The 12,692-nt window shown below is 54.3% G+C and overlaps 1 protein-coding gene across 1 annotated transcript in view; it reads left to right on the top strand.

Moving 5' to 3' along the window:
* Positions 1–12,692, top strand: part of LOC116937592 (DNA-dependent protein kinase catalytic subunit-like) — a 123,419-nt gene that overhangs the window by 12,478 nt on the left and 98,249 nt on the right. Inside the window, exons 7-10 of the mRNA XM_076058249.1 lie at positions 2,407–2,562; positions 3,794–3,885; positions 4,511–4,727; positions 9,776–9,838. Coding sequence (XP_075914364.1) covers positions 2,407–2,562; positions 3,794–3,885; positions 4,511–4,727; positions 9,776–9,838 — 528 coding nt within the window. The remainder of the gene's footprint in view (positions 1–2,406; positions 2,563–3,793; positions 3,886–4,510; positions 4,728–9,775; positions 9,839–12,692) is intronic.

The following is a 12,692-nucleotide window of genomic DNA, read 5'->3' on the forward strand; positions in this document are numbered from 1 at the left end:
CTCAACCACGTGGTTTAGTATCGTCATCATCACCACGTGGACATTGATAGCAGCTCAACCACGTGGTTTAGCATCATCATCATCGTCACGTGGACATTGATAGCAACTCAACCACGTGGTTTAGCATCGTCATCGTCACCACGTGGACATTGATAGCAGCTCAACCACGTGGTTTAGCATCGTCATCATCGTCACGTGGACATTGATAGCAGCTCAACCACGTGACATAGCATCGTCATCATCGTCACGTGGACATTGATAGCAGCTCAACCACGTGGTTTAGCATCGTCATCATCGTCACGTGGACATTGATAGCAGCTCAACCACGTGGTTTAGCATCGTCATCATCATCACCACGTGGACATTGATAGCAGCTCAACCACGTGGCTTAGCATCACCACCACCACCACCACGTGGACATTGATAGCACCTCAACCACGTGACTTAGCATCGTCATCGTCACCACGTGGACATTGATAGCAGCTCAACCACGTGGTTTAGCATCGTCATCATCACCACGTGGACATTGATAGCAGCTCAACCACGTGGTTTAGCATCGTCATCATCGTCACGTGGACATTGATAGCAGCTCAACCACGTGGTTTAGCATCGTCATCATCGTCACGTGGACATTGATAGGGGAATAGACACAGAGTACCCGGAGACAGATGCACGCAGTGACCACGGGGAGAGAGACGCAGACTCCACATCTGCAGCAGCAGCAGGCATCGTCAGGGTCACGGGGTTGAACCCACGACTTCCTGTATACCGGGCGCGGTAGTCAACATCTCATAGCCACCGTGATGATGATGAGAGAGAGAGACGCAGACTCCACATAGACCTCCTGTAGACCAGGCGAGGTAGTCAACATCTCCTAGCCACCGTGATGATGAGAGAGACACACAGACTCCACATAGACCTCCTGTGTACCAGGCGAGGTAGTCAACATCTCCTAGCCACCGTGATGATGAGAGAGAGACACAGACTCCACATAGACCTCCTGTAGACCAGGCGAGGTAGTCAACATCTCATAGCCACCGTGGTGATGATGAGAGACACAGACTCCACATAGACCTCCTGTAGACCAGGCAAGGTAGTCAACATCTCCTAGCCACCGTGATGATGAGAGAGAGAGACACAGACTCCACATAGACCTCCTGTAGACCAGGCGAGGTAGTCAACATCTCATAGCCACCGTGATGATGAGAGAGAGACACAGACTCCACATAGACCTCCTGTAGACCAGGCGAGGTAGTCAACATCTCCTAGCCACCGTGATGATGATGATGAGTGAAAGAGAGACACAGACTCCACATAGACCTCCTGTAGACCGGGCGAGGTAGTCAACATCTCCTAGCCATCGTGATGGTAATGATGAGAGAGACACAGACTCCACATAGACCTCCTGTAGACCAGGCGAGGTAGTCAACATCTCCTAGCCACCGTGATGATGATGATGATGAGAGAGAGACACAGACTCCACATAGACCTCCTGTAGACCAGGCGAGGTAGTCAACATCTCTTCGCCACCGTGATGATGATGAGAGAGACACAGACTCCACATAGACTTCCTGTAGACCAGGCGAGGTAGTCAACATCTCCTAGCCACCGTGATTATGATGAGAGAGATGCAGACTCCACATAGACCTCCTGCGCACCAGGCGAGGTAGTCAACATCTCCTAGCCACCGTGATGATGAGAGAGAGACACAGACTCTACATAGACCTCCTGTAGACCAGGCGAGGTAGTCAACATCTCTTGGCCACCGTGATGATGATGAGAGAGACACAGACTCCACATAGACTTCCTGTAGACCAGGCGAGGTAGTCAACATCTCCTAGCCACCGTGATTATGATGAGAGAGATGCAGACTCCACATAGACCTCCTGCGCACCAGGCGAGGTAGTCAACATCTCCTAGCCACCGTGATGATGACAGAGACACAGACTCCACATAGACCTCCTGCGCACCAGGCGAGGTAGTCAACATCTCATAGCCACCGTGATGATGATTAGAGAGACACAGACTCCACATAGACCTCCTGTAGACCAGGCGAGGTAGTCAACATCTCATAGCCACCGTGATGATGATGATGAGAGAGAGACAGACTCCACATAGACCTCCTGTAGACCAGGCGAGGTAGTCAACATCTCATAGCCACCGTGATGATGATGATGAGAGAGAGACAGACTCCACATAGACCTCCTGCGCACCAGGCGAGGTAGTCAACATCTCATAGCCACCGTCATGATGATGAGAGAGACACAGACTCCACATAGACCTCCTGCGCACCAGGCGAGGTAGTCAACATCTCCTAGCCACCGTGATGATGAGAGACACAGACTCCACATAGACCTCCTGCGTACCAGGCGAGGTAGTCAACATCTCCCCACCGTGGCGGTGCAGGCCTCCGACGTCCCCGGGGACGTCGCATCGCTGCGCTCGCTCCAGCACCTCCTCTATGACCTGCTCATCACCGCCGTGGTCGACATCGCTCTCAAGCTCGACCTGTCCACTCGACCCCGCGCGGAGGAGTCCACCGCTCGAGGGGAAACGCGCGAGGTGACCGCTCGACCCCCGTCTCTCCCGCCCCCTCCAACCCCCGCCTCTCCCGTGTGCTTGGCGGCACCGCCGCCGCTGCTGCTACTCGTGGCCACTTGCCCCTACAGCCCTGCTAGAGGCTACACGGGGGACCTTTGTCTGTGTGTGTGTGTGTAGGTGCTGCTGCTGCTACTAACAGCACTTGCCCCTGCTAGAGGCTACACGGGGGACCTTTGTCTGTGTGTCTATAGACACTGCGCCTGCTACTCACAGCACTTGCCCCTACAGCCCTGTTAGAGGCTACACGGGGGACCTTTGTCTGTGTGTCTATAGACGCTGCTACTGCTACTCACGGCCACTTGCCCCTACAGCCCTGCTAGAGGCTACACGGGGGACCTTTGTCTGTGTGTGTGTGTGTAGGTGCTGCTACTTGCTACTAACAGCACTTGCCCCTACAGCCCTGTTAGAGGCTACACGGGGGACCTTTGTCTGTGTGTCTATAGGGCACTGCTGCTGCTACTAACAGCACTTGCCCCTGCTAGAGGCTACACGTGGGACCTTTGTCTGTGTGTCTATAGACACTGCTGCTGCTACTCACAGCACTTGCCCCTACAGCCCTGCTAGAGGCTACACGGGGGACCTTTGTCTGTGTGTCTATAGGGCACTGCTGCTGCTACTCACGGCCACTTGCCCCTACAGCCCTGCTAGAGGCTACACGGGGGACCTTTGTCTGTGTGTCTATAGGGCACTGCTGCTGCTACTCACGGCCACTTGCCCCTACAGCCCTGCTAGAGGCTACACGGGGGACCTTTGTCTGTGTGTGTGTAGGTGCTGCTACTTGCTACTCACAGCACTTGCCCCTACAGCCCTGTTAGAGGCTACCTGGGTGTGGGAGTGACCTTTGTCTGTGTGTCTATACACACTGCTGCTGCTACTCACAGCACTTGCCCCTACAGCCCTGCTAGAGGCTACACGGGGGACCTTTGTCTGTGTGTCTATAGGGCATTGCTGCTGCTACTCACAGCACTTGCCCCTACAGCCCTGCTAGAGGCTACACGGGGGACCTTTGTCTGTGTGTCTATGGGCACTGCTGCTGCTACTCACAGCACTTGCCCCTACAGCCCTACTAGAGGCTACACGGGGGACCTTTGTCTGTGTGTGTGTCTATAGACGCTGCTACTCACAGCACTTGCCCCTACAGCCCTGCTAGAGGCTACCTGGGTGTGGGGGTGACCTTTGTCTGTGTGGGCAGGAGGTGGCCACCTCGTCGGACGTCGCCGCTCACCTCGTCGCTGTCAACCCCGCCGACCACAGCGCCCTCCTCAACCTCTGCAACTTCTGCTGGTGAAGCATCGCCACCACCATCATCGTCACCATCATCGTCATCGCCACAACCATCGTCACCACCAACCACCATCGTCACCACCACCATCGTCACCACCGTCACCACTACCACCACCGTCACCACTACCACCACCACCACCGTCACCACTACCACCACCACTACTACCACCACTACCACTGCCACCACTACCACCACCACCGTCACCACTACCACCACCATCATCACCACTACCACCACCACCACCGTCACCACTACCACCATCATCACCACCACCACTGTCACCACTACCACCACCGTCACCACTACCACCATCATCACTACCACTACTACCACCACCACCATCACCACTACCACTACTACCACCACCACTACCACCACCACTACCACCACCACTACCACCACTACCACTACTACCACCACCACTACCACCACCACTACCACCACTACCACCACCACCACCATCACCACTACCACTACTACCACCACCACTACCACCACCACCATCACCACTACTACCACCACCACTACCACCACCACCATCACCACTACCACCACCACCACCATCACCACTACCACCACCACCACGACTACCCTCCCCCCCTGCCCCCCGCCCCCACCCCCCAGGTCCGTGCTGCTCCCCCCGTCTGCGCGTGGCACCGCAGCGCCCCCGTCACCGTCACCGTCACCGCCACCGCCGCTGTTGGAGGCGTTCTCGCGCTGGCTGCCCCTGCTGTGCCGCCGCCTGATGGTGCCCCTGTGCACGGCTCACCCGCTGGTGGGCAGTGCCTACCGCCTGCTGGCACTGGCGCTCGTCATCGCCCGCAACGCCGGCTACTTCAAAGTACGTGTGTAGGTGTGTGTGTGTGCGTACGTGTGTGTACGTGTGTGTAGGTGCGTGTGTGTGTGTGTGTGTAGGTGTGTGTGTGTGTGTACGTGTGTGTCTGTGTGCACGTGTCTGTGTATTGATGTGTGTTGACGTGTGTGTGTGTGTGTAGGTGTGTGTGTCTGTACATGTGTGTGTACGTGTTGACGTGTGTGTGTGTTGACGTGTGTGTGTAGGTGTGTGTGTTGACGTGTGTGTGTCTGTACACGTGTGTGTACGTGTGTGTACGTGTGTGTGTGTGTTGACGTGTGTGTGTGTCTGTACATGTGTGTGTGTTGACGTGTAGGTGTGTGCGTGTGTGTTGACGTGTGTGTGTAGGTGTGTGTGTGTTGACGTGTGTGTGTCTGTACATGTGTGTGTACGTGTGTGTACGTGTGTGTGTGTGTAGGTGCCCTGGTGGTCCCCCTTTTTAAGAAGGGGGACCGCACAGACTGTAACAACTACAGGGGCATCTCACTCCTCAGTGTGCCGGGAAAGGTCCTGGCAAGGATTATTCAGCATCGCCTTGCCAGGCACGCTGAGGAGAGGCTTGCGGAGCCCCAATGCGGTTTCAGGAAAGGGCGGTCCTGCACAGATGCCATATTTTCTGTCCGTCTGCTACAGCAGAGGTGTAGGGAATTCCAACAAGACCTACATCTCTGCTTTATTGACCTGGTCAAGGCCTATGATACCATCAGTAGGCCTGGGCTCTGGGTCGTTCTTCGTGCTTTTGGAGTACCTGACCCTCTGCTCACGATCATTAAGGACCTTCATGATGGTGAGCGGGCCCGGGTAAAACTACGTGGCCGGGAGTCAGAGCCATTCCCTGTACACCTTGGGGTGCGACAGGGATGTCCTCTGGCTCCCACATTATTTAACATCTATTTTGACCACGTAGTTCGTGAAGCCTTCAATAGCTGTACCGGGGGAATCTCCATATGGTACAGATATAATGGGAGGCTAATCGATGCCCGGGTGCGGTCAAGGGATGGCTCCCTATTGCTCAACCACGTTATGTATGCTGATGACTTGGTAATAGCTGCTCAGTCAGAGGAGGAGTTGGAGACGCTGCTGCTGAGACTGGAGCGTGCCACTAAGAGGTGGGGCCTTACCATCAGCCCCACCAAAACTAAGCACCTGCCTGGGTATTTTGTACCATCGGACACTCCACCCCCACAACTCCCAATCGGTGATGGGGCAGTTGTGGAGAGAGTGGAGAGTTTCCCATACCTGGGCAGTGTGCTTATGACTGGCTCCAGTTTAACAGCAGAGGTCTCACTCCGAATCAGTCGAGCGGCAATATCTTTTCATCGGTTGTGTAACGCTGTGTGGAAGCTACCTGGTCTGTCGCTCCGCACTAAGCTTCAGGTCTTCTCGGCCACGGTCATTCCCTCCCTTCTCTACGCTTGCGAAACGTGGACCCCCCTAATGGAACATCTTCGCCGGTTAGAAACATTTAGGCTGGCCTGCCTACGATCCATCCTGGGTTTAACCAGACTGGATTGTGTGAGGAGCTCACAAATCCTTGAAAGATCTGGGCAGGGTCCCATCGGTGAGCTCCTCCGGCAGGCAAGGCTGCGATGGCTGGGTCATGTAGCCCGCATGCCCAGCCACCGCATGCCGAAACAGCTTTTGTTTGGCCGGATTGAGGGGGCTAAGCGGGCGCGGCACGGGCTAGAGAAGAGATGGAGTGATGTGGTACAGGAAGACGTGGAGCTGAGTGGACTTGCCGATGACTGGTACCAGCGGTGTCAAGATCGGCCTCTGTGGAGGAGGCTCGTGAAGGATGCTACTGGGCAGTTGGAGGCAGTCGCCCTCCAACAACAACGGAGGGCGGAGGAGCGACGCTCACAACAGCGAGCGGAGCGCCGGGTGGCTAAAGCACAGCAGGTTGGCACAGTAGGGGGCACAGGTGGTGCATCAGCCAGTCATCTCAGTCAGTCGACCCGTGGCACCTGGGTCTGCCCCGTGACCTCCTGCCAGCGGGCGTTCGACACTTCACGTGGCCTCAGGGTGCACATAGCCTGGCACAAGCGTCGTGGTGACGTCACCGCCACTTAGTGGCGAATGGCGGTTGTTGTGTAGGTGCGCGTGTGTGTGTGTGTGCACGTGTGTGTGTGTGTTGACGTGTGTGTGTCTGTACGTGTGTACGTGTGTGTGTACGTGTGTGTGTGTTGACGTGTGTGTGTGTGTACGTGTGTGTGTGTACGTGTGTGTGTAGGTGCGCGTGTGTGTGTGTTTGTTGACGTGTGTGTGTCTGTACATGTGTGTGTACGTGTGTGTGTGTGTAGGTGCGCGTGTGTGTGTGTTGACGTGTGTGTGTCTGTACATGTGTGTACGTGTGTGTGTGTAGGTGCGCGTGTGTGTGTGTGTTGACGTGTGTGTGTCTGTACATGTGTGTGTGTGTACCTGTGCGTGTGTGTGTGTGTTGACGTGTGTGTGTCTGTACATGTGTGTGTAGGTGCACGTGTGTGTGTGTGCATGTGTGTGTGTGTACCTGTGCGTGTGTGTTGACGTGTGTGTGTCTGTACATGTGTGTGTACGCCCTTCATAGGTGCTCGCTAACAGCGCTTGCCCCTACAGTCTGTTAAGGCTATACGGGGGATCTTTGTCTTGATATTTGTGTGTTGACGTGTGTGTGTGTCTGTACATGTGTGTGTACGTGTGTGTACGTGTGTGTGTGTGTGTGTGTTGACGTGTGTGTGTCTGTACATGTGTGTGTAGGTGTGTGTGTGTGTGTTGACATGTGTGTGTGTCTGTACATGTGTGTGTATGTGTGTGCGGGCAGAGATGATCTCCCAAGTGAAATGCTGAGGGAGGGTGGCGTTTGTGCACAGACTGCCCTATATGACATCATAACAACGGTCTGGGCCGCAGGACGGGTTCCGCAGGATTGGAAGGATGCCCTGGTGGTCCCCCTCTTTAAGAAGGGGGACCGCACAGACTGTAACAACTAAAGGGGCATTTCACTCCTCAGTGTGCCGGGAAAGGTCCTGGCAAGGATTATTCAGCATCGCCTTGCCAGGCACGCTGAGGAGAGGCTTGCGGAGCCCCAATGCGGTTTCAGAAAAGGGCGGTCCTGCACAGATGCCATATTTTCTGTCCGTCTGCTACAGCAGAGGTGTAGGGAATTCCAACAAGACCTACATCTCTGCTTTATTGACCTGGTCAAGGCCTATGATACCATCAGTAGGCCTGGGCTCTGGGTCGTTCTTCGTGCTTTTGGAGTACCTGACCCTCTCCTTACGATCATTAAGGACCTTCATGATGGTGAGCGGGCCCGGGTAAAACTACGTGGCCGGGAGTCGGAGCCATTCCCTGTACACCTTGGGGTGCGACAGGGATGTCCTCTGGCTCCCACATTATTTAACATCTATTTTGACCACGTAGTTCGTGAAGCCTTCAATAGCTGTACCGGGGGAATCTCCATATGGTACAGATATAATGGGAGGCTGATCGATGCCCGGGTGCGGTCAAGGGATGGCTCCCTATTGGTCAACCACGTTATGTATGCTGTTGATTTGGTAATAGCTGCTCAGTCAGAGGAGGAGTTGGAGACGCTGCTGCTGAGACTGGAGCGTGCCACTAAGAGGTGGGGCCTTACCATCAGCCCCACCAAAACTAAGCACCTGCCTGGGTATTTTGTACCATCGGACACTCCACCCCCACAACTCCCAATCGGTGATGGGGCAGTTGTGGAGAGAGTGGAGAGTTTCCCATACCTGGGTAGTGTGCTTATGACTGGCTCCAGTTTAACAGCAGAGGTCTCACTCCGAATCAGTCGAGCGGCAATATCTTTTCATCGGTTGCGTAACGCTGTGTGGAAGCTACCTGGTCTGTCGCTCCGCACTAAGCTTCAGGTCTTCTCGGCCACGGTCATTCCCTCCCTTCTCTACGCTTGCGAAACGTGGACCCCCCTAATGGAACATCTTCGCCGGTTAGAAACATTTAGGCTGGCCTGCCTACGATCCATCCTGGGTTTAACCAGACTGGATTGTGTGAGGAGCTCACAAATCCTTGAAAGATCTGGACAAGGTCCCATCGGTTCGCTGCTCCGGCGGGCAAGGCTGCGATGGCTGGGTCATGTAGCCCGCATGCCCAGCCACCGCATGCCGAAACGGCTTTTGTTCGGCCGGATTGAGGGGGCTAAACGGGCGCGGCACGGGCTAGAGAAGAGATGGAGTGATGTGGTACAGGAGGACGTGGAGATGAGTGGACTTGCCGATGACTAGTACCAGCGGTGTCAAGATCAGCCTCTGTGGAGGAGGCTCGTGAAGGACGCTACTGGGTAGTTGGAGGTAGTCGCCCTCCAACAACAACGGAGGGCGGAGGAACGACGCTCACAACAACGAGCGGAGTGCCGGGTGGCTAAAGCACAGCAGGTTGGCACAGTAGGGGGCACAGGTGGTGCATCAGCCAGTCATCTCAGTCATCTCAGTCAGTCGACCCGTGGCACCTGGGTCTGCCCCGTGACCTCCTGCCAGCGGGCGTTCGACACTTCACGTGGCCTCAGGATGCACATGGCCTGGCACAAGCGTCGTGGTGACGTCACCACCACTCTGTGGCGAATGGCGGTTGTTGTTGTTGTGTGTCTGTCTGTGTGTGTGTCTGTGTCTGTCTGTGTGTGTGTCTGTGTCTGTGTGTGTGTATATGTGTGTATGTCTCTGTGTGTGTGTATGTGTGTGTGTATGTGTGTCTCTGTGTGTGTGTGTCTCTGTGTGTGTGTGTATGTGTGTGTGTCTGTGTGTGTGTGTGTGTCTGTGTGTGTGTGTGTATGTGTGTGTGTGTGTCTCTGTATGTGTGTGTGTGTCTGTGTGTGTGTCTCTGTATGTCTGTGTGTGTGTCTCTGTATGTCTGTGTGTGTGTCTCTGTATGTCTGTGTGTGTGTCTATGTGTGTGTGTGTGTCTCTGTATGTCTGTGTGTGTGTCTCTGTATGTGTGTGTCTCTGTGTGTGTGTGTGTATACCTGTGTGTGTGTGTCTCTGTGTGTGTCTGTGTGTTGACTTTGTTTGCGACCACGTCTGCAGGGGCCCTTGAAGGAGGAGGAGAAGCGATCGACGTTCACTCTCCTCCTTGGATTCTGCAAAGAGGTGAGGGGTGGTGGCTTAGGGAGATGTTGACTCCCTCGCCTGGTACGCAGGAAGTCGTGGGTTCCATCCCTACCCCTGACGACGCCTGCTGCTGCTGCTGTAGATGTGGAGTCTGCGTCTCTCTCCCCGTGGTCACTGCGTGGATTTGTCTCTCTGGGTCCTCCGTTTCTATTCCCCTATCAATGTCCACGTGATGATGATGATGATGCTAAACCACGTGGTTGAGCTGCTATCAATGTCCACGTGGTGATGATAACGATGCTAAACCACGTGGTTGAGCTGCTATCAATGTCCACGTGGTGACGATGACGATGCTGTGTCACGTGGTTGAGCTGCTATCAATGTCCACGTGGTGATGATAACGATGCTAAACCACGTGGTTGAGCTGCTATCAATGTCCACGTGGTGACGATGATGACGATGATGCTAAGCCACGTGGTTGAGCTGCTATCAATGTCCACGTGGTGACGATGACGATGCTGTGTCACGTGGTTGAGCTGCTATCAATGTCCACGTGGTGGTGATTGACGATGCTAAACCACGTGGTTGAGCTGCTATCAATGTCCACGTGGTGACGATGACGATGCTAAGCCACGTGGTTGAGCTGCTATCAATGCCCACGTGGTGATGATGACGATGCTGTGTCACGTGGTTGAGCTACTATCAATGTCCACGTGGTGATGATGACGATGCTGTGTCACGTGGTTGAGAGCTGCTATACAGCAGCTCAGTGGGGCCTACACCCCTGGTACAATGAAAGTGATTACATTATAGTACAAACACACACACAGGTGTGTGTGTGCGCGTGTACACACCTGTACACGCACGCACACACACACACACACCCGCGCGTGTCCGCGCGTGTGTACACACCTGAACGCAGGTGCATACAAAGGTCCCCCGTGTAGCCTGTAACAGACTGTAGGGGCAAGTGCTCACACACAGACAAAGACACACACAGACACATAGACATACAGACAGAGACACAGTCATCAAATCGTACACACACACACAGACAAGAGACAAAGGTCCCCCGTGTAGCCTGTAACAGACTGTAGGGGCAAGTGCTCACACAGACAAAGACACACACAGACACATAGACATACAGACAGACACGTACAGTCATCAAATCGTACACACACACACAAAGACAAAGGTCCCCCGTGTAGCCTGTAACAGACTGTAGGGGCAAGTGCTGTTAGCGAGCACCTATTAAGGCCGGTAACGGTACACGAGAGGGTGGGTGGCCAGCACCACGCCCGGCCGCCTTTGTCTCCCTAGTGACGATGTTTACTACACACCGCACCAGGTACTCATTTGAGGCTGAGTCGACCTAGGGGAGGCCCGGGACCGGTTCAGATAATCGTCACTGGTGTTGGCCGTGAGTGGGAATAGAACCCGGGTCGCCAGGTTCATAGCGCAGCGTAGCGCTAACCGCTGCACTCGCTCCCCACACACACACCTGTACACACACCTGTACACACACCTGTACACACACACACACCTGTACACACACACCTGTACACGCACACACACCTGTGCACGCACACACACCTGCACACACACACCTGTACACACACACCTGTGCACACACACACCTGTACACACACACCTGTGCACACACACACCTGTGTACACACACACATCTGTACACACACACCTGTGCACACACACACCTGTGCACACACACACACCTGTACACACACCTGTGCACACACACACACACACACACCTGTACACACACACCTGTGTACACACACACCTGTGTACACACACACCTGTGCACACACACACCTGTACACACACACCTGTGCACACACACACCTGTGCACACACACACCTGTGCACACACACACACCTGTACTCACACCTGTACATACACACACCTGTACACACACACACCTGTACACACACACACACGCCTGTACACACACACACTTGTACACACATCTGTACTCACACACCTGTACACAACTGTACGCACACCTGTGCACACACACACACCTGTACTCACACCTGTACACACACACATCCGTACTCACACACACCTGTACACACACCTGTACTCACACCTGTACACACACACACTCACACACACCTGTACACACACACCTGTGCACACACACACACACATCTGTACTCACACACATACCTGTACACACCCGTGCACAGACACACACCTGTCCACACACACCTGTACACACACACCTGTACTCACACACACCTGTACACACACGCACCTGTACTCACACCTGTACTCCCACACACACCTGTACTCACACATCTGTACACACACACACCTGTCCACACACATCTGTACTCACACACACACCTGTACTCACACCTGTACACACACACACCTGTACTCACACCTGTACACACACCTGTACTCACACACCTGTACACACACACACACACGCCTGTACTCACACTTGTACATACACACACCTGTACACACACACCTGTACTCACACCTGTACTCACACACACCTGTACTCACACACCTGTACACACACACACACACCTGTACACACACACGCATCTGTACTCACACCTGTACTCACACACACACCTGTACTCACACATCTGTACACACACACCTGTCCACACACACCTGTACTCACACACACACCTGTACTCACACCTGTACACACACACACCTGTACTCACACCTGTACACACACCTGTACTCACACACCTGTACACACACACACACACCTGTACTCACACTTGTACATACACACACCTGTACACACACACCTGTACTCACACCTGTACTCACACACACCTGTACTCACACACCTGTACACACACACACACACCTGTACACACACACGCATCTGTACTCACACCT

This window comes from Petromyzon marinus, assembly GCF_048934315.1.
Source record: "Petromyzon marinus isolate PM22_M1 ecotype Great Lakes invasive population chromosome 69 unlocalized genomic scaffold, UKy_Petmar_22M1.pri1.0 chr69_unloc.1, whole genome shotgun sequence".
In the NCBI taxonomy this organism is placed as follows: domain Eukaryota; kingdom Metazoa; phylum Chordata; class Hyperoartia; order Petromyzontiformes; family Petromyzontidae; genus Petromyzon; species Petromyzon marinus.